This window comes from Lampetra planeri, unplaced genomic scaffold (genome assembly GCF_965212315.1).
Source record: "Lampetra planeri unplaced genomic scaffold, kcLamPlan1.2.h2 scaffold_1671, whole genome shotgun sequence".
NCBI classification, from domain to species: Eukaryota; Metazoa; Chordata; class Hyperoartia; order Petromyzontiformes; family Petromyzontidae; genus Lampetra; species Lampetra planeri.
In genome coordinates this window covers 1-26787 of record NW_027614404.1, presented here as the reverse complement: position 1 = coordinate 26787, position 26787 = coordinate 1, and the positions used below count along the sequence as shown (strand labels likewise).

Here is a 26787-nt window from a genome sequence, read left to right as displayed (position 1 = left end):
AAATAATAGAAATAATAATAGAAATAAAAAATGAAACAATTTATTTCTATTTTTATTTCTAATACAAAATAAAAAATTCTAGAAATATTTGTTTTTATTTTTAATTAAAAAAAAATAGAAATAATACTAGAAATAAAAAATAAAAATAATTATTTCTAAAATAATAGAAATAATAGAAATAAAAAATATTTATTTTTATTTCTATGAAAAATAATAGAAATAAAATTTTTTAGAAATAAAAGATAAAAAAATTCTAAAATAATGGAAATAATAATAGAAATACATTTTTTTTCTAAAATAATGGAAATAATTATAGAAATTGTATTTTATTATTTCTATTATTTATTTTTTATTATCATTTTTAACCCACGTGACTTTACCGAAAACATCTAAGAGTATGAATCCTTGCAGTCACGAAAGCTTCAAATCTAGAATTGCTGCATTTAGCAAAACACAATGCAGCGTCGCACATCCGACCCTTGGAGGGTGGAGGGGAGGGTGACTGTCGCCTTAATTAGACGCCCATTCGCGCTCACCCTGTGTGATCTTCAACCCCCTTGTTCGTGCTGCAGAACCGGAGGCGGTGGACCTGCAGAAAGCCGCCGTGACGGTGGTCAACGTGGCACTGAAGGACCCGGCATTTTGCAAGCAGGCGGGCAAAATCTGCCACACCATCATGCAGGTGCCCCCAGAGATAGGATATCGTGTTGTCATCAGTGACGAACAGGTCTGTCTTTCCGACAGACCTGTTCTTCACCTGAGGACGGCTGTTTGCGTTGTGGCCGAAACGTCGTGAGAATTGTATTTTATTATGTTTGATTTTTATTATTTTATTATTTCCCTTCTACGTGACTTCACCGAAATAATCAAGAAGATGAATTGTGTGTGCTGTTTTGATAAGGCTACACGGGGTATAGCTTGTCTCTATATTGTATTTGCTCTTGTGTACACGCACACGTGTGTGCGCGCACACGTGTGTGTGTGTGTGTGTGCTCCTTTGCTCGCGAAGGGCAGTAGTGTCGTGGTTAGCGCGCTGCACTACGAAGCCAGCGACCCAAGTTCGATTCCCACTCAAGGCCAACACCATTGAGGATTCTCAGAACCGGTCCTGGGCCATCCCTCGCTCGACTCGGTCTCAAATGAGTACCTGGCGTTGTGTGCAATCATCGCCGCTGGCGGTCGAGGCGTGTGTGGTGCTGCTGGCCACCGACCCTCTTGGCGTGCACGTGCCGGCCTTCGTAGGTGCCACTCGCTAACAGCGCTCGCCCCAACAGGCCTGAGGCTTTACGGGTGAGTGTGAATCTCCGTCCTTGCGCTTGCGCCCAGGCGGAGAGTAAGGCGGGAGCCTCGGCCTTGTTCAGGCGCCACCTCCTCACGCAGCTGCAGACGGAGTTTGGGCGGCGCGAGGAGACGCGGAAGGACGACGTGCAGCGATGGGTGCTCTTCGTCACCCTCATGTGCAACCTCTTCGACCACGTCAAGGTGACGCGGTGGGGGCGGTGGTTCAGCTCGCGCGCGAGTAGCGACGTCTCGCAGCTAGCAACGCAAACGGCCGGACCCGGCACGCTGGGCCGGTTCAGAGCTCCCGACGTGACGCGGCTCTGGACTACCACGACAATTACGGTCATCGGAATCGGAAAATTTATTGATACTGGCAACGAAACTGACACCTTTTTTACAAGGGGTCATGTTTGCATTGACCACAATACCTGCGGTAGTAATGCAAACAAAAAATACAACTCTGATAATGTATGCATTGTCCTTGAAGTTGATTGGTCGTGCGCCTTTTGGCGTCATCTGGTCCAACACCATGTGAGACTAGGCTCTAAGGAAAGTTGTCTCGGGTGTGGACCAATCAACTTCAAGGACAGTGCATACATTATCAGAGTTGTGTTTTTTGTTTGCATTCCGACCGCAGGTATTGTGGTCTATGCAAACATGACTCCTTGTAAAAAAGGTGTCAGTTTTGTTGCCAGATAAAAGGGTAAAAAAAACAATTATCGAACGTAAAACTCTCCGCGTTCTCCGTGGCAGGTGAATGGCGCCCCCATGGTCGCCTTGGTGGGACCCATCCACGACTGCCTCACTCGCCTCGCCCAGCCCGACGCGGTGTGCAATCCCCAAGAGGTATTTCCCCCCCCCTCCCCCCCGGGGTGTTCGACACCCGACTCGGGCGCCTTTACGAGTACGAGTTTGTATGTTCTCTCTCGCTCTCTCGCGTCTCTCTCGCTCTCTCTTTCGCTCTCTCTCTCGCGTCTCTCTCTCTCGCTCTCTCGCTCTCTCGCTCTCTCGCGTCTCCCCACCCACACGTTCCGGTAACGGGTCTCCTCCGGGTTCTCCCGTTCCCACCGATAGCAAAAAAACAAAAATCGGTAATAAAATCCACACCTCATCTTGATCGATATAAGACTGGAAGCAGGTGGATTGCTTCACTGTTCTGGCAAATCGCCCGATGATGCTGGATGCAATTACCAGCGAGACGTCGTACTACTCACATTGTAAATGTTGTGGATTTACTCTCCAACACGCCGGTGGGCTGAAGTAGTATACTACACTATACACTACACTATACACTGCTATACACTACACTATACACTACTATACACTACACTATACACTACTATACACTACACCGTACACTACTATACACTACACTATACACTACTATACACTACACTTTACACTACTATACACTATACTATACACTACTATACACTACACTATACACTACACTATACTATACACTGCTATACACTACACTATACACTACTATACACTACACTTTACACTACTATACACTACACTATACACTACTATACACTACACTATACACTACACTATACTATACACTGCTATACACTACACTATACACTACTATACACTACACTATACACTACTATACACTATACTACTATACACTACACTATACACTACTATACACCACTACTATACACTACACTGTACACTACTATACACTACACTATACACTACTATACACTACACTATACACTACACTATACACTACTATACACTACACTACTATACACTACATTGTACACTACTATACACTACACTACTATACACTACACTATACACTACTATGCACTACACTACACTACTATACACTACACTATACACTACTATACACTATACTAGTCAACTAATTGGCGCGCGTTGTCTACGTGACAAACCTTACTGGCCGTGTCGGGTGGTGGTGGGGTAGGGTTACGACACATTTGCACTCGCGTGATCCGACCCACAAACCTTCATCACGAGTAGGAGAGGTGACCGTCACCGATGTTGGCCGTCAGCGAGAATCGAACTCTGGTCACCGGGTTCGTAGCGCAGCGCGCTAACCGCTCCGCGCACACACGCACACACTTGTTTGTTTAGCCGACCTGGTGCAGATTAAATGCAAAATCCATCCAGCCAGGTTCTGGCTAAACCGGCTTTCCACGTATAGCTCTCCCTAAGTAGTACATGGCAGTCTAATGATGCTACAAAATCATCTCAGTCTGCATTTCCATTCATGCCGCGTTCATTTCATCTCGCCTTATTTCATCTCGCCCGCGATGAAAGAAACGAATCAAACAAGCGGGGATCTCCCGGGCTTTCGCGAGTTGACCGTTCCAGCCCCCCCGATCGGATCAATGCACCGCACGACAAACGTAAAACTCTCCGCGTTCTCCGTGGAATCCCCCCCCCACCTCCCCCCCCCGTAAGCCTTTCCTCCGGCCCGGCAGATCGACTGCCTTGCTCGCGAGCTGCAGCGCATCGGCGAAGGCTTGGAAGAGGCGGCGGCGGCGGGTGGACCGGCGGGCGACTCCCGCATGGACGAGCTCTTCTGCGCCCTGCGCGACGCGTTCCTGCTGGGCCCCGACTTGCCGTCTCTGTCGCGCCTGCTGCTGCTGGAGCTCATCGAGGTGCGAGCCGGCGGCTGGGAGCTGACCGACGCGGCGACGCGCTACTACTACAGCGAGCTGTCCGAGTAGCCCAGCGGTGACGACGCGCTACTACTACAGCGAGCTGCCGAGTAGCCCAGCGGCGACGACGCGCTACTACTACAGCGAGCTGTCCGAGTAGCCCAGCGGTGACGACGCGCTACTACTACAGCGAGCTGCTGAGTAGCCCAGCGGCGACGACGCGCTACTACTACAGCGAGCTGTCCGAGTAGCCCAGCGGTGACGACGCGCTACTACTACAGCGAGCTGCTGAGTAGCCCAGCGGCGACGACGCGCTACTACTACAGCGAGCTGTCCGAGTAGCCCAGCGGTGACGACGCGCTACTACTACAGCGAGCTGCCGAGTAGCCCAGCGGTGACGACGCGCTACTACTACAGCGAGCTGCTGAGTAGGCCAGCGGTGACGACGCGCTACTACTACAGCGAGCTGCCGAGTAGCCCAGCGGTGACGACGCGCTACTACTACAGCGAGCTGCTGAGTAGCCCAGCGGTGACGACGCGCTACTACTACAGCGAGCTGCCGAGTAGCCCAGCGATGACGACGCGCTACTACTACAGCGAGCTGCCGAGTAGCCCAGCGATGACGACGCGCTACTACTACAGCGAGCTGCCGAGTAGCCCAGCGATGACGACGCGCTACTACTACAGCGAGCTGCCGAGTAGCCCAGCGATGACGACGCGCTACTACTACAGCGAGCTGCCGAGTAGCCCAGCGATGACGACGCGCTACTACTACAGCGAGCTGCCGAGTAGCCCAGCGATGACGACGCGCTACTACTACAGCGAGCTGCCGAGTAGCCCAGCGGTGATGAGGAGGGAGGGACGGAGGAGCGGGAGGAGGTGGAGCAGCAGCTGTGACGGTGTTCTCCAGAGCCGGGATATGTTTCGCCTTTTGGCATCATCTGGTCCAACACCATGTGAGACTGGGCTCTAAGGAAAGCTGTCTCGGGTGTGGACCAATCAACATCAAGGACAGTGCATACATTATCGGAGTTGTGTTTTTTTGTTTGTATTACGACTGCAGGTATTGTGGTCTATGCAAACATGACTCCTTGTAAAAAAAAGGTGTCAGTTTTGTTGCCAGATAGAAGGGTAAAAAACCAATTATCATGTTTTGAGTGATCCGTTCAAGATGCCATCGTGGCCGCCTTCTCCGCCTCCGCCAGATCCACGCAGCGGCCGCTCAGGAGACACGCGACAAACTCACAAGACGCGAGCCCGCGATTTAGCTACGGCAAGTTGCCAACCAGATTCTACTCGGTGTGTTTCTGCGCGCGGTTCCTTGGTCCGTTGCGGCTGAAACGGTCAACTCGGCAACGCTGAGAGGAGCCGGGGTTTTTTATTTTTTTTTTATTGCGGGCGGCGGCAGAAACGTTTGATTCCCACCAGCGCAGGGTTGTCAGTGATGCCAGCTTCGGCTCTGTGATCAGGATTTTTATTGCGTTTGAGAACCCAGTTTAATCCCAGCTCGGTCTATGCAAGTCTACGGGTCTCTGTCTAAGTCTACAGGTCTCTATGTGAGTCTGTGGGTGGCTTTTACCATCAACTCACTGAACCTGAGCACCCGCTTTGATGGCAACTACGTCGATATTATATTCTTGGTTCTTTCGGTAAAGTCACGTAGAAGGGAAATTATGAAAGAATAAAAATATAAAACAGTTAAAATTCTCACGACGTCTCGACTGCAACACGCGCAATCATCATCAGGTGTGAAATCCACGGCAAGAAAATTTTAAAAAAGTGGCGTTTTTTTCTTAACGTCAGCACCACGAACAGCGATTTTGGCAGTTGATGATTGCTTGTGTTGCGGTCGAAACGTGGTGAGAATTTGTATTGTTTTATATTTTTATTATTTTATTATTTCCCTTCTACGCGACTTTACCGAAAGAACCAAGAATATGAATCCCCGCAGTCACGAAAGCTTTAGATCGAAACTACGTCGATGTGAATCTGTCGGTCTCCTGTCTAAGTCTGCAGGTCTCTGTGAGCCTATGGGACTCTTCAGTCTGCGTGAGTCATTGCTGACTGGGCAGAGAGACCAATAGCTCAATGCACTTGAGAACCCGGTTTAACCACGGGCAGCTGGGAACCTGGGTTCATATCTCGGGTCTCGGTGGTGCTGCTGACTTACTGTCTCCGACACGGCGATTATGAAGCCTCCAAAAGCAGGAAAAAATGCTCGGGCTCTAGGAGTGAACCTGGAACCCAGAATCCTCAAGGTGTATAGACACGCTGTCCCTGACACGGCCGTTGTGAAACCACTGGGCCCGCATGTTGTTGACAAGAGAGAAATCCGATTTAAAGCTGCTTTCGTGACTGCGGGGATTCATCTTCTTGGTTCTTTCGGTAAAGTCACGTAGAAGGGAAATAATAAAATAATAAAAATAAAACATAATAAAATCATTTTCACGACGTTTTGGTCACAACGCAAGCAGCCGTCCTCAGGTGAAGAACAGGGCTGTCGGAAAGACAGCGTCATTCAGACGCTGTCTTTCCGACAGACCTGTTCTTCATTCAGACGCTGTCTTTCCGACAGACCTGTCTTTCCGACAGACCTGTTCTTCACCTGAGGACGGCTGCTTGCGTTGTGGCCGAAACGTCGTGAGAATTGTATTTTATTATGTTGAATTTTTATTATTTTATTATTTCCCTTCTACGTGACTTTACCGAGAGAACCAAGAAGAGAGAAATCCGTTTTGATTACAGGTGGCCTCAACCTGGATCGAACCCAGGTTCTCAGGAGTGCCGGCTGAGCCCACCCAGCCGCCTCTAAGAATCACACTCCCCTTCGGGAGTGCGAATTCGTACGGAATCGGCTTTGCGTGCATTTACAAGTCGGCAAGTGTAGCTCTTGCCGAATTCTAAGATGCGGTGTGGCAGTTAAGTTGCTTATGAATATCTATTTTTTGAATGGGGGTCGCGTCTTTTCACTTTCGTAGTTTGTTTTTTAAATAAACGAGCGAGTTTCGTCCGAATCTCTTATCGCTTGCCACCAGCGTTTCATTTCGATGGCTGCGCCCGGACCAAAAAAAATCAACAAGCGTGACGATCACTCCGACTGCCAAGACCTTGGGACGACATTCATCCTTTCAGAGACGTTTGCAGGGTGTGGAGCGTGCAGGCGGCTGGGTGTTCATTTTATCTCGAGGCTTAGCAGCAGCAGCAGCAGCGCCGCTGTTCTTAAAGACGTCGTTACTCGCCGCAGAGAACCGCAGCGACACGACCGCCACGCGCTCTACGGCAGCTGGCGTCAAACTGCGCCACGCGCCCTCCCGCATGGCCTTGTGGGAGCCTCGGTGCCGATGAAGTGATTTGCTTAACATTTGATTCCATTCCGTAGGCGCACGTGTGCTTGTACGTCATTGAAACGGAAACGGAAGAGAGGAGGAGGAGGAAAAGTAACGGTGCAGGAAGGGGGTTGGGAGAAGCAATGATCAGGCCAAGATGTTGAGGATGATGAGAGGGTGGTGATGATGATTGGTTGGTGATGATAGGGTGGTGATGATGATGAGAGGGTGGTGATAGGGTGGTGGTGATGATGATGAGAAGGTGGTGATGTGGTGGTGATGATGATGAGAGAGTGGTGATGGTGATGATGATGAGAGGGTGGTGATGGTGATGAGAGGGTGGTGATTTTAATAGGGTGGTGGTGATGATGAGAGGGTGGTGATAGGGTGGTGGTGGTGATGATGAGAGAGGGTTGTGATAGGGTGGTGGTGGTGATGATGATGATAGGTTGGTGATGATAGGGTGGTGATGATGATGAGAGGGTGGTGATAGGGTGGTGGTGATGATGATGAGAAGGTGGTGATAGGGTGGTGGTGATGATGATGAGAGGGTGGTGGTGATGATGATGAGAGGGTGGTGATTTTAATAGGGTGGTGATGATGATGAGAGGGTGGTGATAGGGTGGTGGTGATGATAATGAGAGGGTGGTGATTTTAATAGGGTGGTGATGATGATGAGAGGGTGGTGATGATGATGATTGGTTGGTGATGATAGGGTGGTGATGATGATGAGAGGGTGGTGATAGGGTGGTGGTGATGATGAGAGGGTGGTGGTGATGATGATGAGAAGGTGGTGATAGGGTGGTGGTGATGATGATGAGAGGGTGGTGGTGATGATGATGAGAAGGTGGTGATAGGGTGGTGGTGATGATGATGAGAGAGTGGTGATGGTGAATATGAGAGGGTGGTGATAGGGTGGTGATGATGATGATGAGAGGGTGGTGATGATGAGAGGATGGTGATGAGAGAGTGGTGATGATGATGAGAGGGTGGTGATGGTGATAGGGGGTGATGGTGATGAGAGAATATCAGAAGTGAGCGGCACGGAGGGGAGGGTGTTAGGGAAACCAGGGCCGCAGTCAAACCCGTCGGAGCTTGACGAACTTGCCCGCGTATTAACTAAACACCGAATAAAACGGTGCATTACGCGAGAACATCAAACAAGCATTGCAATAACTTTACGTACCTTTAATATTAATGATGATGACAATGAAATCATGGGGGGGGGCGAGCGAGCGAGAGAGCGAGCGAGAGAGCGAGCGAGAGAGCGAGCGAGAGAGCGAGCGAGAGAGCGAGCGAGAGAGCGAGCGAGAGAGCGAGCGAGAGAGCGAGCGAGAGAGCGAGCGAGAGAGCGAGCGAGAGAGCGAGCGAGAGAGCGAGCGAGAGAGCGAGCGAGAGAGCGAGCGAGAGAGCGAGCGAGAGAGCGAGCGAGAGAGCGAGCGAGAGAGCGAGCGAGAGAGCGAGCGAGAGAGCGAGCGAGAGAGCGAGCGAGAGAGCGAGCGAGAGAGCGAGCGAGAGAGCGAGCGAGAGAGCGAGCGAGAGAGCGAGCGAGAGAGCGAGCGAGAGAGCGAGCGAGAGAGCGAGCGAGAGAGCGAGCGAGAGAGCGAGCGAGAGAGCGAGCGAGAGAGCGAGCGAGAGAGCGAGCGAGAGAGCGAGCGAGAGAGCGAGCGAGAGAGCGAGCGAGAGAGCGAGCGAGAGAGCGAGCGAGAGAGCGAGCGAGAGAGCGAGCGAGAGAGCGAGCGAGCGAGAGAGCGAGCGAGAGAGCGAGCGAGAGAGCGAGCGAGAGAGCGAGCGAGAGAGCGAGCGAGAGAGCGAGCGAGCGAGAGAGCGAGCGAGAGAGCGAGCGAGAGAGCGAGAGAGCGAGCGAGAGAGCGAGCGAGCGAGAGAGCGAGCGAGAGAGCGAGAGAGCGAGCGAGAGAGCGAGCGAGAGAGCGAGCGAGAGAGCGAGAGAGCGAGCGAGAGAGCGAGCGAGAGAGCGAGCGAGAGAGCGAGCGAGAGAGCGAGCGAGAGAGCGAGCGAGAGAGCGAGCGAGAGAGCGAGCGAGAGAGCGAGCGAGAGAGCGAGCGAGCGAGCGAGAGAGCGAGCGAGGGAGCGAGCGAGGGAGCGAGCGAGGGAGCGAGCGAGGGAGCGAGCGAGGGAGCGAGCGAGGGAGCGAGCGAGAGAGAGAGCGAGCGAGAGAGCGAGCGAGAGAGCGAGAGAGAGAGCGAGGGAGCGAGGGAGCGAGCGAGAGAACGAGCGAGAGAGCGAGCGAGAGAGCGAGCGAGAGAGCGAGCGAGAGAGCGAGCGAGAGAGCGAGCGAGAGAGCGAGCGAGAGAGCGAGCGAGAGAGCGAGCGAGAGAGCGAGCGAGAGAGCGAGCGAGAGAGCGAGCGAGGGAGCGAGCGAGGGAGCGAGCGAGAGAACGAGCGAGAGAGAGAGCGAGCGAGAGAGCGAGCGAGAGAGCGAGAGAGAGAGCGAGGGAGCGAGGGAGCGAGCGAGAGAACGAGCGAGAGAGCGAGCGAGCGACCGAGAGAGAGACCGAGAGAGAGACCGAGAGAGTGACCGAGAGAGTGAGCGAGAGGTGGGGGTTTAAATAAAGCAAAGTTATAAAAAAAATTACGAAATGATGAACGAAGCAAAGTGCCGACTACACCGAGCATCTTCTTGTTTCCACTGATCGTAAAAAAAAAAGATAAACGAGAGAGAGAGATCATTCTCGCACATACTGCGTTTAATGTTGGGAGGCAGCGGGAAGGGGGAGCGGGGTCGTGTTGGCGGAGCAGGGCAGATACAGATTCCGTTTATTTTGTTACAAAAACGAAAAGACAACCCACTCAACTTTAGACTTACAGGCATAAAGTCGTCGTAGGTAACCATGGCAACGGTATCTATATATATATTTTTAAAACGTGCTTAACTTATGGCAATCGTCTTCTTGGTTCTTTCGGTAAAGTCACGTAGAAGGGAAATAAAATACTAAAAATAAAACATGATAAAATAATTCTCACGACGTTTCGGCCACAACGCAAGCAGCCGTCCTCAGGTGAAGAACAGGTCTGTCGGGAAGACAGCGTCTGAATGAAACACCACCAGGCTTGGACGGCTGCTTGCATTGTGGCCGAAACGTCGTGATAATTATTTTATTATGTTTTATTTTTATTAATTTATTATTTCCTTCTACGTGACTTTACCGAAAGAACCAAGAAGATGAATCCCTGCAGTCACGAAAGCAGCTTTAAATCGAAATTTATGGCAATCGGTAAGGGGGGTAGTGTTAAGGTTGTTTTTCTCGCAAACGAAAGTTATACGTCTTCCTGGTTCTTTCGGTAAAGTCACGTAGAAGGGAAATAATAAAATAATAAAAATAAAACATAATAAAATAAAAATTCTCACGACGTTTCGGCCACAACGCAAGCAGCCGTCCTCAGGTGAGGAAACAGAGCTGTTAGAAAAACAGCGTTCTAATGAATACCGCCACGCTTGGCAGCGAATATTTAATCTGGATCGGGGGGAGGAGAGAGCCTTGACAAAGAAGTTTACATATCAACAGCGGAATTAAGCATATTAATGGAAAATGCAGATATGGGATTAGTCACTCCTTGTGGAATGTGTAGGCGGTGGTGGTGGGGGGGTCAAAGTCATGTTATGCTCGTGTGTTATGTAGGATTAGCAGTGATAAAGGGAGGAAGTAGGAAAGTTACACGAATTGTCGAATGGCACCCACATCGTCCAAACGAATTGTGTAAACCCACCCCCCCCCCCCAAAAAAAAAAAAATTCACGTACATTATATCCCGCGCGACAGTATATTACAGTAATATTTGGTTCTTGCGGTAAAGTCATCAGGTGGGAAAACACGATGCTCTCCCACCTGATGAAGGACGCTTGTGTTGCGCCCGAAACGTCGTGATTTATTTTCATTTTCTACCCACGTGACTTTACCGAAAGAACCAAAGAGTATGGATTGGTGCAAGTCACGAAAGCTTCACATCAATATTGTTCACCTTCTTGGTTCTTTCGGTAAAGTCACGTAGAATGGAAATAATAAAATAATAAAAATAAAACATAATAAAATAATTTTAAATCTTTCGTGACTGCAGGGATTCATCTTCTTGGTTCTTTCGGTAAAGTCACGTATAATGGAAATAATAAAATAAAAATAAAACATAATAAAATAATTTTAAAGCTTTCGTGACTGCAGGGATTCATCTTCTTGGTTCTTTCGGTAAAGTCACGTAGAATGGAAATAATAAAATAATAAAAATAAAACATAATAAAATAATTTTAAAGCTTTCGTGACTGCAGGGATTCATATTCTTGGTTCTTTCGGTAAAGTAGAAGGGAAATAATAAAATAATAAAAATAAAACATAATAAAATAATTCTCACGACGTTTCGGCCACAACGCAAGCAGCCGTCCTCAGGTGGAGAACAGGTCTGTCGGGAAGACAGCGTCTGAATGTATTAAAATGTTTTATTTTTATTATTTTATTATATTATTTTATTATGCTTTATTTTTATTATTTTATTATTTCCATTCTACGTGACTTTACCGAAAGTTACCAAGAAGATGAATCCCTGCAGTCACGAAAGAAGCTTTAAATCGAAAATTACAAGATTGTATAATCGAATAACCCGGTGACTACAAGGAGGGGGGGGGGTAGTGGGGCAGGGTGAGGGGGGGGGGGAGTGGTCTGAGCTAATTAAAGAAAAGGGCGTGGCCATAATCCACTTTAGCCACGCCCCCCCTTGTTGCGCAACCACAATCTCGCGAGTGGACAAAGCAGTCGTTCGAGCGAGCGAATGGGCCAAGGTCCCAAACCGGCGATTGATTCAGTTTCATTTAATAGGCCAACATCACGCCCGGCCGCCTTTGTCTCCCCCAGTGGCGATGTTCACACACAACAGACCAGTTTGAGGCTGAGTCGACCTAGCGGAGGCCCAGGAGCGGTTGAAATAATCGTCACCGGTGGTGGCCGTGAGCGGGAATCGGACGCTTCCACGTGCGCGGGTCACGTGACGGATGTAACGTCACAGCTCACTTGCCGTGCAACAAAATCAATGCATTATTGAGTCCCCCCCCCCCCCCCAAAAAAAAAACACAAAAGTGTATTTTTATCATTTGTGCATGGTGTACAGTCTGGAAAGTACCCACATGGCAAATTTCCAGTTTGTTGCATGTCGGGAAGTACGCTAAACATTTTGAACAGGCACACATAATCACAACTTTGCCTTTTATATCTATGGAGATAACCCTGTGAGCCATGAGGCTCTTGAGTCGGGTTCAACCGCAACAAAAACAAAAACATGAACAAGAAACATCTGCAAGTGACTACACGCAACAGAAAAAAATCGAGGAAAAAAACATCAAAGTCTTCCAGAAAAAAACCCACCGCGTTTCAACGCCGTGTGAAAAAAATCCCAGTGGGATGCAAAGTCAAAACAATAACAACCTTAAGACAATTCAGATTAAAGTTATCAATCTAACTCGCTCGACCCCAATCCCCTTTACGCGTTACGGCGAAACCCGAAACCCGGTCCCTACTGAATACAGATCAACACTTTTAACATCATCATCATTAGTATCGCTATCATCATGATTACTACAACCGCCGCAGGCAAAGCCTTAACCATGCCTTAGCGCAGGGGTAGGGAACGTCCGGCCCGCGGGCTGTATGAGGCCCGCGAGATCATTTGGGTCTGGCCCTGCCAAGGCAACCGCAGGCGGGACTCGAAATCCAACAAATCTCTAGGAGCAAACCTGGAAAAGCAGTTGCGAGTAGCAGCAGCATCATCATCAACACCAGCAGCTAACATCATCACACGCCTCGCCGAAGAGAAGCAGTTCCAGCCATCACGTTAGGGGCGAGTTTGACCAAATATAACGGTTTCGACGGTTTCGATTTAAAGCTTTCGTGACTGCAGGGATTCATCTTCTTGGTTCTTTCGGTAAAGTCACGTAGAAGGGAAGTAATAAAATTATAAAAATAAAACATAATAAAATAATTCTCACGACGTTTCGGCCACAACGCAAGCAGCCGTCCTCAGGTGAAGACCAGGTCTGTCGGCTGCTTGCGTTGTGGCCGAAACGTCGTGAGAATTATTTTATTATGTTTTATTTTTATTATTTTATTACTTCCCTTCTACGTGACTTTACCGAAAGAACCAAGAAGACGAAAATAACGGGCTAATTTTTAAGTTCATCATTTTCTATGGCCCGCGAATCATGTTATAAACATCCAAATGTCCCTTGGCAGAAACAGGTTCCCCCAGCCCCCTGCCTTAGTGGCTTGCCGGCTCACGCGACGTGACCCTAACACAGATGCGGATCGATCTTCTACTTCTACAACACACGGGCATCAGAGCCCAGCACGGGCGCGTCACCTGGGGGGGGGCGGTTGGAGGGGCTTGGTGGGGGGGGGCAGCCGTCACAGCAGAGGTCGCAAACGGGTTTTGATTCCTTACCCGTACCCGGCCGCACCAGGGTTACAAACGGGTACCCGTACCCTACCCGATACCCGGCTACCCGTACCCGGCCGGGTATCGGGTAGGGTACGGGTACCCGATTGCGACCTCTGGGATGAAGCCACGTTGCAGGCGCGGGTGGGTTGATTCTAGGAACTTGAATCGTGAGAAGAGACAAGACGTTGGGAAATGAGTGACAAACGGTGACTCACCAGTGACTCACGGCCTACCCGTACCCGGCCGGGTACGGGAAAGTGCCCCCCCCCACTTTCCCACAAGCCCCCCCCCTCCCCCCCGCCACAGTCAAAATCTGGTGTCGTCTGAACGCTTAAGAGCTGGAATTTTGGCAAATTTGTGTTAGAATTCAAACAAAAAAAATGAACCCATAAAAACAAAGTTTTTCACTATAAATCCTTTATATGCGTGTTCAATGGGCCACAACCCAGCCCACATTGGTCTTTGAAACGGGCGGCTAGAGTCCTCTCGTCCTCTGGCTTGAGATGGCTGCCACCTATGGGTCAGATGATTGCCTGCCACCATTAAGCAATTGGTAATTAAATAAATAAATAAATATCCTAAAAAGTGTAACATTTTGGAAAAAATTTCACGAAAAGAAATTGTCACGCACAACGAGTCTGTGTGCAAAATGTCAGCTCGATTGGATCACGGGAAGTGGGTTAAAAAACGACCGAAAGATTTGCACGGTCGTAAGCGCGCAAGGAAGCAAGCAAGTGAACTTAATATAAAGGATTTAAAAACCGAATTGAATGCGATGATTTAATTTGCTCGTTCTTTCGCGTCGTCATCGGCCGACCCAGCTGAGACCATGATCGCTCTACACTTGAGAACGGTCGGGCGGGCGGGCGGGCAGGACGCAGATTCGAACCCAGGGTCTCCGCATGTGTCGGCTCAGCTGCCTCTGACCTCTGAGCCACTTCCGATCGTCCAGGAATTTCGGCGAATTTTGGCAAAACAAGAACCAACGAGACAACGGATACGTGTATATATATGTAGTGACATAAGAGGGGAGGGGCTGCTGGGGGCTCTGGGACCCCAGGCAACCCAGACGCTTAAGCCCCTTGGCGCCACCAACGGGGGGGGGGGGCTGTGTGTGCTCTATGGGATATCTGGGGGCGCACACAACCCCACCCCTCGTTGGGGACGACGCATAAAAGGGCAGCTCCCTGGACGATCGAGGCCAGTTGTAGCTCAAGACCCACGACCCAAGACCAGCCATCTGAGGACCCTGGGACGCTGTGAGGGCCAGTGGTGGGACTCTGGAACTCCCGGCTCTACGTCCTTGTGAGGGCGAGTTCCAGAGCGTAGCCAGAGTAGTGTATCTAGGCTGTGTACCTAGGCTGTGTGCCTAGGCTGTGTGCCTAGGCTGTGTATCTAGGCTGTGTATCTAGGCTGTGTACCTAGGCTGTGTATCTAGGCTGTGTACCTAGGCTGTGTACCTAGGCTGTGTGTCTAGGCTGTGTGCCTAGGCTGTGTGCCTAGGCTGTGTGCCTAGGCTGTGTACCTAGGCTGTGTGCCTAGGCTGTGTACCTAGGCTGTGTACCTCGGCTGTGTGCCTAGGCTGTGTGCCTCGGCTGTGTGCCTAGGCTGTGTGCCAAGGCTGTGTACCTAGGCTGTGTATCTAGGCTGTGTACCTAGGCTGTGTATCTAGGCTGTGTACCTAGGCTGTGTACCTAGGCTGTGTGCCTAGGCTGTGTACCTAGGCTGTGTACCTAGGCTGTGTGCCTAGGCTGTGTACCTAGGCTGTGTACCTAGGCTGTGTACCTAGGCTGTGTACCTAGGCTGTGTACCTAGGCTGTGTACCTAGGCTGTGTACCTAGGCTGTGTACCTAGGCTGTGTACCTAGGCTGTGTAACTAGGCTGTGTGCCTAGGCTGTGTACCTAGGCTGTGTACCTAGGCTGTGTACCTAGGCTGTGTAACTAGGCTGTGTGCCTAGGCTGTGTGCCTAGGCTGTGTACCTAGGCTGTGTACCTAGGCTGTGTACCTAGGCTGTGTACCTAGGCTGTGTACCTAGGCTGTGTACCTAGGCTGTGTGCCTAGGCTGTGTACCTAGGCTGTGTGCCTAGGCTGTGTACCTAGGCTGTGTACCTAGGCTGTGTACCTAGGCTGTGTACCTAGGCTGTGTAACTAGGCTGTGTGCCTAGGCTGTGTACCTAGGCTGTGTACCTAGGCTGTGTGCCTAGGCTGTGTACCTAGGCTGTGTAACTAGGCTGTGTGCCTAGGCTGTAACAGAGTATCAGGACTGTTGGAGGGTTGTTGGATTGTAATAAAGAAGTCACCTCTACAAGTGTCTCCGGAACCCGTTACATATGTATGTCCCAACATCTATGGCCCCCAAATCACATCGGGAGAGATGGGGGGAAACCACGGAAACGCCGGAGGAGGAGGATGATGATGAGGATGATGAGGAGGAGGAGGAGGAAGCATCGTCACAAAGAGCGGTGATTCACTCCCCGCTCCGCTCCTCCCCGACGCGATCGCAAGGCTCAACAACCACCTCCAGGTAACAATTAGGCCTCGGCAAGTTAAAGGTCAAAGGTCAAAAGCAACGAGCCTACCTTTACCCTACCTTTTACCCTTACCACAATACAATCACTCTACCATACCTGTTACCCTTTAGCAAGGTAAGGTAAAAGGTCAAAGGTCAAAAACAACGAGCCTACCTTTACCCTACCCTTTACCCTTACCACAATACAATCACTCTACTCTTACCTTTTACCCTTTAGCAAGGTAAGGTAAAAGGTCAAAGGTCAAAAGCAACGAGCCTACCTTTACCCTACCTTTTACCCTTACCACAATACAATCACTCTACCATACCTGTTACCCTTTAGCAAGGTAAGGTAAAAGGTCAAAGGTCAAAGGTCAAAGGTCAAAAACAACGAGCCTACCTTTACCCTACCTTTTACCCTTACCACAATACAATCACTCTACCCTGACCCTTTACCCTTTAGCAAGGTAAGGTAAAAGGTCAAAGGTCAAAAGCAACGAGCCTAGCTTTACCCTACCTTTTACCCTTACCACAATACAATCACTCTACCCTGACCTTTTACCCTTTAGCAAGGTAAGGTAAAAGGTCAAAGGTCAAAAGCAACGAGCCTACCTTTACCCTACCTTTTACCCTTACCACAATACAATCACTCTACCCTGACCTTTTACCCTTTAGCAATGTAAGGTAAAAGGTCAAAGGTCAAAAACAACGAGCCTAGCTTTACCCTACCTTTTACCCTTACCACAATACAATCACTCTACCCTACCTGTTACCCCTTTAGCAATGTAAGGTAAAAGGTCAAAGGTCAAAAACAACGAGCCTACCTTTACCCTACCTTTTACCCTTACCACAATACAATCACTCTACCATACCTTTTACCCTTCAGCAAGGTAAGGTCAAAGGTCAAAAGCAACGAGCCTACCTTTTACCCTTACCCCGTACAAATTGCCCGATTACAGGGTAATTACTGGGGAACTACTACACATGAACAAGGTTTATAACAGGTCGATGCTACAAGGTAGAGCGCTTTAATCATATAGAATACTCTCGATGATTCCAATTTTAAATGGAGGCCACGGACTGCGCCACGGAGCTTTTAGCGAGCGGTCAACAAGGCACCGTATTTACCGGGTAATACTTCGCGCTACCTTGACCCTACCGGGTAATTCTTCCACGCTACCTTTACCCTGTGCCCGTTACCTTACCCCTTGGCATGTCAACACCGTTACCCCTCTACCTTGCCGAGGCCTGGTAACAATCACAGCTGCTAGTTGGGCCTCTTGGTTCGTTCGGTAAAGTCACGTAGAAGGGAAGTAATAAAATAATAAAAATAAAACATAATAAAATAATGCTCACGACGTTTCGGCCACAACGCAAGCAGCCGTCCTCAGGTGAAGAACAGGTCTGTCAGAAAGACAGCGTCTGAATGACAGACCTGTTCTTCACCTGAGGACGGCTGCTTGCGTTGTGGCCGAAACGTCGTGAGAATTGTATTTTATTATGTTTGATTTTTATTATTTTATTACTTCCCTTCTACGTGACTTTACCGAAAGAACCAAGAAGATGAATCCCTGCTGCAGTCACGAAAGAAGCTTTAAATCGAAAAGCTGCTAGTTGCTCCCAACATCAACACCAGCACCCACCGGTCGTTCTAAAAGTGGGGAGTAAGGGGCTGGCACACTGTAGACAAGAGGGGGGGGGGGGTAGGGGGGGGGACTGGGAGGTGGGGGGCAGGGGGGGTGGTGGAGGGGGCAGGGTAAGGTCACGATCGGCAGCAGCCAGATGATTTCTTCTTCTCCGAGTTGATGTAGTCCTGGATGCGGAACTTGTCGTTGGGCAACTTGATGGCTCTGTGCTTCAGCTCCCTGTGGAGACGCGCACACACAAGGTGGAGGTAAGGAGACGTCGCCACGGAGACGTCACCACGGAGACGTCGCCACGGAGACGTCGCCACGGAGACGTCGCCATGGAGACGTCGCCACGGAGACGTCGCCACGGAGACGTCGCCACGGAGACGTCGCCACGGAGACGTCGCCACGGAGACGTCGCCACGGGGATGTCGCCATGGAGACATCGTCATGGAGACGTCGCCACGGAGACGTCGCCACGGAGACGTCGCCACGGGGATCATGGTGCTGAGTGGTGAGTGGTTTGAGTTGGGAGTGGTGAGCGGTGTGAGTGGTGAGTGGTGTGAGTGGTGAGTGGGGAGCTGTGTGGGCGGTGAGTGGTGAGCGGTGTTGGTGGCTAAGTTTCGAGCCCTCACCTTGCAATGGCCATGAACGCCAACTCGACGTTTGTGCCGGTCTTGGCACTCGTCTCCATGAATGGAACTCCATACTCCTGACACACACACAGACACACACAGACACACACGCACACACACACGCACACACACATACAGACACACGCACATGCACACAGACACACACGCACACACACACGCACACACACATACAGACACACGCACATGCACACAGACACACACGCACACACAGATGCACGCACACACACATACACACGCACACACACACATACACACGCACACAAGCACACACAGACACACACACACATATACACACGCACACACAGACACACACACGCACACACACAGACACACACAGACACACGCACACACACACATACACACACAGACACACACACACAGACACACACATACACACACACACAGACACACACAGACACACACATACACACACATACACACACACAGACACACACATACACACGCACACACACACGCACACACACATACAGACACACGCACATGCACACAGACACACACGCACACACAGACGCACGCACACACACATACACACGCACACACACACATACACACGCACACAAGCACACACAGACACACACACACATATACACACGCACACACAGACACACACACGCACACACACGCACACACACACATACACACACAGACACACCACACACGCGCACACACGCAGAGTAACGTTTGAGAACTCACACACGCTCACACCAAACACAAAGTTACCCCGTGTAGCCCACCCAGGCTGCTGAGACAAGGGGCCGTCCATAAATGACGTCACGCACCTAGGGGGGGGGGGGTCAGACATTTGTGACGATGTGTGACGAGGGGGGGGGTTGAGAAATGTGACGTCACATAAAAATGCGCAATTTTAAATAAATATAGACAACACGTTCTACCTAATCAAATAGACTTTCTAATAAATGTTTTCTCCTACAGCGTCAGAGTGCAGCGCCACATTAAATACGCACTACAATGACAATAGTTTTAAGCGATTTGAAGTGTAGTGGTGGTATTGACGTGCGCCGACTGTGACAGTGATGGATCACGGGGCGGCGCGGGGTGCGGGGTTGGGCACGCGTTGTGGGCGTGGTGTGGACGCGCGCGCCGGGAGTGACAGATGACGGGGCGGCGCGGCGTGAGTGGTGAGGCACGATGAGATGTGGGAAAAGAGGATCGTAGCCAGCGCCCGGCGATTGGTCGAATAAGTGGGTGCTCGCAGCGACGTCCGCAGGTGGGGTATAAAGGGGGACGCGCGAGAGCACTCGGGGAGAGTTACCCAGTTGAAGACCCGAAGACGGAGCTGAAGACCTAGTGCCCCGAGTAGCTCAGTGGCGTTAGTCGCCGAGTAGCTAAGTGGATGTTGGTCATCCGAGTAGCTCAGTGGCGTTAGTCGCCGAGTAGCTAAGTGGATGTTGGTCATCCGAGTAGCTCAGTGGGCGTTAGTCGCCAAGTAGCTAAGTGGGTGTTTGTCACCCGAGTACTAAGTGGATGTTGGTCATCCGAGTAGCTCAGTGGCGTTAGTCGCCGAGTAGCTAAGTGGATGTTGGTCATCCGAGTAGCTCAGTGGGCGTTAGTCGCCAAGTAGCTAAGTGGGTGTTTGTCACCCGAGTACTAAGTGGATGTTGGTCATCCGAGTAGCTCAGTGGGCGTTAGTCGCCAAGTAGCTAAGTGGGTGTTTGTCACCCGAGATACTAAGTGGGTGTTTGTCACCCGAGATACAAAGTAGGTGTTAGTCACCTGTAAACGAGTTTGATAAAATAAAGAGTGTGTTACCCGTGAAGTCGTCTCCCGCCGAGTTACTACATTACAACTGGCGTCAGAAGTAAACCTGTCTTCAAGAAGTATGGACACAAGGAAGACTACCCGTACCCACGAGCGAGGTCGGGATGACGACGGCGTACCGGGGACACCGACCTCGGGAGTAGAGGACGAGGAGTTGCCGCCGATGCAGCACTTCGCGGTGATGGCCGACGCTCCGCTTGCCTCCGACACCAGCCTCCAGGACGCGCACTCCCGGTTGGCGGAGTTGCTACTCGCCGCCGCCGCTGTCTTGGCCGACATCTCCGTTCCGGCGAGCGGAAAAACGGCTGCGGGGGTCGTGGAGGAAGCGACGTTGGAGGATTCCCGCCAAAAGGCGCTTCGCGCCAAAAGTCTGGAAGTTGCCGCCGTTTTTGGGGGGGCCGCCACCGATTGGCGGGAAAGACGGACGCCACGTGGCCGGACACCTCCGCGCAGCGCAGCCCACGTCATCAGCGCGCGCCGGAGCCCTCCATTTTGCGCCTGACAACCGAGCCGACATTTTACACAACTCCAGCGGAGCGCGGGAAAATCTCTCCGACGTCGACGACGATCGGGTCCTCCAGCAAAGATTGCCCGCGCTGTCGGCGTTCAAGGCGGATGGGGGCGACTGGGGAGCCTTCCAACGAAGGTTCCTCGCTCATCAGGAGATGTCGGGGTGGTCCGACACCACTGCCCTGCGTGCGTTGCCAGCGATGCTTGACGACGACGCGCTTGCAGCCTTCACATCTGCTGCAAGGTCGTCCCGCTCTACGCTCCAGGCCGCACTACACCTGATGGCGAAGGTGTTCGGGCCGCCCTCCACGTGTCGCCACCAGTTCTACGATCGGCGGAAGGTGGCTGGGGAAACGACGCTAGCCTACCGCACGGCACTACTCGCCTTGGCGGACGCAGCTTTTCCCCGCATGGATAAGGAGGGGAAGGACGCCATGGTGACGGAGCAGCTGCTGGTGTTGGCCCACGAGTTGGGGGTCCCCATCAACGTGGCAGACGAGATGGATATCTGCTCCCTGGCGATCGCCACGAGCATTCACGCGTACGAGGTCCTCAAACGCAAGCCGGGGGTCGTCTGCAAATGGGCGGGGAACGCGGCACTGGCCGCCACGATCGCCGGACCTCAGCCAGCTGCGGTGCAGGAGCAGGCCTTCGCTGCATCGCGTCCGGGGGAGTGGAGAACGGGAGGTCGTTCGCCCACACGTTCGCCCCGCAAGCTGGAGCAACCGAAACCTACGACGTCCGTCGTCTGCTACAACTGCGGCCTTCGGGGTCACGTCGCAGCCGGGTGCCGGGCCCCGCGTCAGCGCGCCACAGGACCACGTCGGGACGACGACCAGGGCCACAAGTCATCCCAACAAAACCCGGCAAGTCGCGGCACCTCACACGTTCGGTCCACAAACACGGCACATTCGGGTCGCCGCTTCGCGGTGGGGGGTTCGCGGCTGGGTGCCGGGGGTTCAATTCGGCGAGGGGGGTCCGTACGCGGCCCGCAAGCAGTCGAGTGGTCCGAATTGGCCCACAGGATCGTGGCTGCGTCGGCCGGGTCGTCCGTGGTAACGGGGTTCATTGACGGGGTTGAGGTCCGGGTGCTTGTTGACACGGGTGCGTCGGCCACCATCATCTCGGACCTTATTTATAACATTCTTCCCGTCCAAAGTAGACCCCTTCTGCCAGTAGACGTGCCATTTTATGCGGCGAATGGGGGATCCCTGGGGATCATCGGCCAGATTCGGGCGACTATTTGCATTGGTGACATTAAATTAGCGGGCCCTATTTTTGTATCATCATCGCTGGCCGTTCCCTGTTTGCTAGGTACGGACTTTTTGTCCAAAATGCCCATCAAAATTCTTATAGATCAGGCCTGCATAGAGCTTCCGTCAGGTCGGCGAGTTGCGTTCTTGTCGAGCCCTACCAAAGTGCGCACGGTTTGTGCGACGGTGCAGGCGCTGGCGACTCACACTGTACGGGTGCCCCCGGGATCGCAAATGTTAGTACCCCTTCGGTTCAGGAAGCCACTCGAGGTGGGTGCGGAGGCACAGGGGGTGCTGTTGGGGCCGTCAAACAGAGCCAGTAAGGGCCTCGACTTAGCGGTTGCTCAAACCATGGTGAGACGGGACAGTGAGCCGTTCGTAATGGTCCTGAATACGGGGTCGCGGCCGGCCGTAATTGCGCAGGGAACGGTGCTGGCTCACGCCGCGCCGCTACCCGTTGAGGAACGGCTCGTGGCTCAAGCAGATTTCACTGTCAAGTCGCATCCTCAAAGTGATGAGGGGACTGAGTGGTTGGACTCGCTGTGTGCGGGTTCTGCTAACTTGTCCGGGGTGCAATTGGGAGCATTGAGGGGTTTGCTCATCGAGTTTGCTGACGTGTTCAGCAAACATAAGTACGATATCGGCTGCACTGACCTGTTGCGCCACCACATAGCTACAGGGGACGCGGCCCCTATTCGTCAGAATCCCTTCCGGCTCAGCCCAGCCGAGAAGGAACATGTGCAATCGGCGGTTAATGATATGTTGGCGGCCGATATCATTTCGCCCTCTTCTAGTCCGTGGGGTGCTCCTATTGTCCTAGTAAAGAAACAGGACGGGTCCTTGCGGTTTTGTGTCGATTTCCGCCGCTTAAACAAAATCTCGATGGCGGATGCGTATCCGCTCCCCAGGATGGATGAGTCGCTGGTTGCCTTGGCGGGAGCGCAGTTTTTTTCCACACTCGATCTGCTTTCTGGATTTTGGCAATTGCCACTCGATAACGAGTCTAAACCTAAAACTGCTTTCCGGACACCTGGGGGCCTATTTGAATTCAACCGTTTGCCCATGGGCTTACATTCCGCTCCCGCCACGTTCCAGAGACTCATGGAATTGGTTTTGTCGGGCCTCCAATGGGATACCTGTTTGATTTATCTTGACGATATCATCGTCTTTAGTCGGACTTTCGAGGAGCACCTCCAGCGACTGAGAGCGGTGTTCCTCAGGATGCGTTCCGCTAAGCTTAAATTTAAACCGGCTAAATGTTTTCTGCTGCGGGAATCGGTCAGGTATTTGGGCCATATCGTGAGTCGTTCAGGGATCTCGACGGACCCTGCTAAGACGCATTGCGTCAGCTCATGGCCAACGCCAACCTCGGTCACGGAGGTTCGTAGTTTCATTGGTTTTGCCTCCTATTACCGTCGTTTTGTCAAGCAATTTGCCACCATAGCCAAGCCCCTGCACGCTTTGACGGCTAAGGGTGTGAGGTTTCACTGGGGGGCGGAAGAGGAGGCTGCGTTCTGCTCCCTCCGTGACGCCTTGGTGCAGGCTCCCCCCTTGTGTTACCCCGATTTCACACAACCGTTTTTGCTTGACACGGACGCCAGCAATACGGGTATCGGGGGGGTGCTCTCACAGGTGGTCGGGGGGGTTGAACGGGTGGTCGCCTACGGTAGTAGGGTTCTTTCCCCCGCAGAACAACGCTATTGCGTAACTCGTCGTGAATTGTTAGCCATTGTGTTTTTTACACAGCAATTCAGGCCGTATCTTTACGGCCGTCATTTTACGGTCCGGACGGACCATGCGGCTCTACAATACGCTATGCGCGTGGCACAGCCATCGGGCCAATTGTCCCGATGGTTGGAGGTCCTTCAAGACTACCAATTCACGACGATTTACCGCAAGGGGTTGCGACACTCAAACGCGGACGCCTTGTCGCGGTTGCCGCCGTGCACGGACTGCACATGTTTGTTGGGATCGGCGCGGTGCAAACCCCCGGTCGCCGGCACCCCGGGAGTTGCGCTCGCCGCCACTGACACCCCGGGAGAGGACGCCCCCACGGGGAGGGATTCGCTGTTGTCGTTGCCCCTCATTGAGTGGGGCCGCCTCCAGATGTCCGACAGCTCCCTACTTACGCTACGTCGGAAAGTTGGCGCTCCCGAAGAAGGGGAGGCGCGGGTCGGTTCCTGGGTGTGCAGACAGGGCCTTTTGATGAGGTGGGACAACATGTCCCGGCGTCACGTGCTCGTTGTGCCTGTTGCTATGCGGGGTAGGGTTGTTCTGGCAGCTCATGAACGGCTCATGCATCTGGGTTTTCACAAAACGCTCGCCCTAATCCAGCGAGACTATTATTGGCCGGGGATGGGTAACGACGTGGCGAATATTCTTAAGGGATGCGTAGGGTGCGCCAAAAGGAAACCGCCACCATTGGCAGCTAATCCACCGCTGCAATCCATTCAGGTTTCGCGTATAAACGAATTGGTAGCGTTGGACATCTTGGGGCCCTTTCCGGCTACACCAAGGGGAAATAGGTTCCTGCTGGTTGGCGTGGAATACTTCACCCGATGGCCTATGGCATGGCCGCTCGCCAACCAGTCGGCTGCGGCGGTGGCGGACGCCTTTGTCCAGGGTTATGTGTTGGACAAGGGCGCCCCCGAACGCTTGCTGACGGATCAAGGGAAGAATTTTTCGAGCGTTTTGTTGCGCGAGGTGTGCGACCTGTTGGGTACAAAGAAAGTGCGTACTTCCCCCTACCACCCGCAGACTGACGGGATGGTTGAGCGTCTGAACAGGACGATTACGTCTATGTTGTGCCAACAGGTCTGCGACGATCAGGTTGATTGGGACTTACAGGTGCCGGGGGTACTCGCGGCCTATCGAATGGCCCCTCATGCGGCGACGGGGTTTTCCCCATTTTTTCTTATGTATGGGCGGGAGGCCGATCCGGCCATGGACGTCCAACTGGGGATTTCCCAGCCACGTGCAAAATCTAAATTGGCAGACCACATCAAATTTAATATCGCCAAATTGACTGAAGCGCGGGAGGCGGCAAGGTTGAATTCGCGGTCGCGGCAAATTGCAAACGAGAAATTGCATGAGCGGAGGGTGCATACGCATGATTGGAAACCAGGCGATAAGGCCTGGCTGCATTGTCCACATGCACCGTTGGCTACGTCCCCCAAGTTGTTGAGACCTTGGAGGGGACCGGTGGAAATTGTGCGGGTTGCACGACCCCAGAGTATACAGATTAAATGGGGGAAACGCCGTTGGTACGTGCACCCCTCCCGACTGAAGCCCTATGCGGCACCGTGTGACCCCGTTCTGTGCCGTGACGACCGGGCGTGTGATGTGACCGTCGACTCGGGGAGGGAGGTGTCGCAGGCTGATCCTCACGTGTCTCCACCTGACCCACCCCCAGGTGCCTCGGGCTTGACGGCTGCTGACCGTCGAGAGCCTGAACCCCGGGGCACGCACGAGTCCTCGATGCATGGCCGATGTCTTCCTGAACCGCCGGCACCACCGGACGTTCAACCGCGTCTGGTGCCGTACGACGGACCGGCAAGGCGGACTCGGGCTAGGTCTCAACAATTTTCATGAAGACGTTTTTTTCTCTACACCGAGCTCGCCCGGTGTTCCCCTCTGCCGGGGTAATGTCCCGTTGTAGGGACGCTCGGAAGAAAAAGGGGACACTGCACGAGTCGAAAGAAAAAAAAAAAATTTCCATTTATTTTCCTTTTTGCATACACATTGCTATTGTCACTCGCCGGTTTGTATATATTGTTCTATTGTCGCGGTGGCATTGGTTGAGGGTTGCGGATGGTAGTGTTCGCGTCGTGTTGTGTTGTTAGGTTAGTTGTTGTTCTTGTTGTTGTGTTGTGTTACGGGGCACACAGGGGGGTTTGTATATTTTTATAGCAGCCGGGGCGGCTGCGAGCTATGTGGTAGGGGGTGATGTAGTGGTGGTATTGACGTGCGCCGACTGTGACAGTGATGGATCACGGGGCGGCGCGGGGTGCGGGGTTGGGCACGCGTTGTGGGCGTGGTGTGGACGCGCGCGCCGGGAGTGACAGATGACGGGGCGGCGCGGCGTGAGTGGTGAGGCACGATGAGATGTGGGAAAAGAGGATCGTAGCCAGCGCCCGGCGATTGGTCGAATAAGTGGGTGCTCGCAGCGACGTCCGCAGGTGGGGTATAAAGGGGGACGCGCAAGAGCACTCGGGGAGAGTTACCCAGTTGAAGACCCGAAGACGGAGCTGAAGACCTAGTGCCCCGAGTAGCTCAGTGGCGTTAGTCGCCGAGTAGCTAAGTGGATGTTGGTCATCCGAGTAGCTCAGTGGCGTTAGTCGCCGAGTAGCTAAGTGGATGTTGGTCATCCGAGTAGCTCAGTGGGCGTTAGTCGCCAAGTAGCTAAGTGGGTGTTTGTCACCCGAGTACTAAGTGGATGTTGGTCATCCGAGTAGCTCAGTGGCGTTAGTCGCCGAGTAGCTAAGTGGATGTTGGTCATCCGAGTAGCTCAGTGGGCGTTAGTCGCCAAGTAGCTAAGTGGGTGTTTGTCACCCGAGTACTAAGTGGATGTTGGTCATCCGAGTAGCTCAGTGGGCGTTAGTCGCCAAGTAGCTAAGTGGGTGTTTGTCACCCGAGATACTAAGTGGGTGTTTGTCACCCGAGATACAAAGTAGGTGTTAGTCACCTGTAAACGAGTTTGATAAAATAAAGAGTGTGTTACCCGTGAAGTCGTCTCCCGCCGAGT

At 52.2% G+C, this 26787-nt stretch overlaps 1 protein-coding gene across 1 annotated transcript; it reads left to right on the top strand.

Moving 5' to 3' along the window:
* Positions 1-572: 572 nt before the first annotated feature.
* MIF4GD (MIF4G domain containing) lies at positions 573-6944 on the top strand (the record flags this gene model as incomplete). Its single annotated transcript, XM_078622632.1, has 4 exons — positions 573-682; positions 1327-1482; positions 2035-2127; positions 3744-6944. Coding segments are annotated over 4 exons (608 nt in total), but the record flags the coding sequence as incomplete, so codon positions are not given.
* Positions 6945-26787: the final 19843 nt, after the last annotated feature.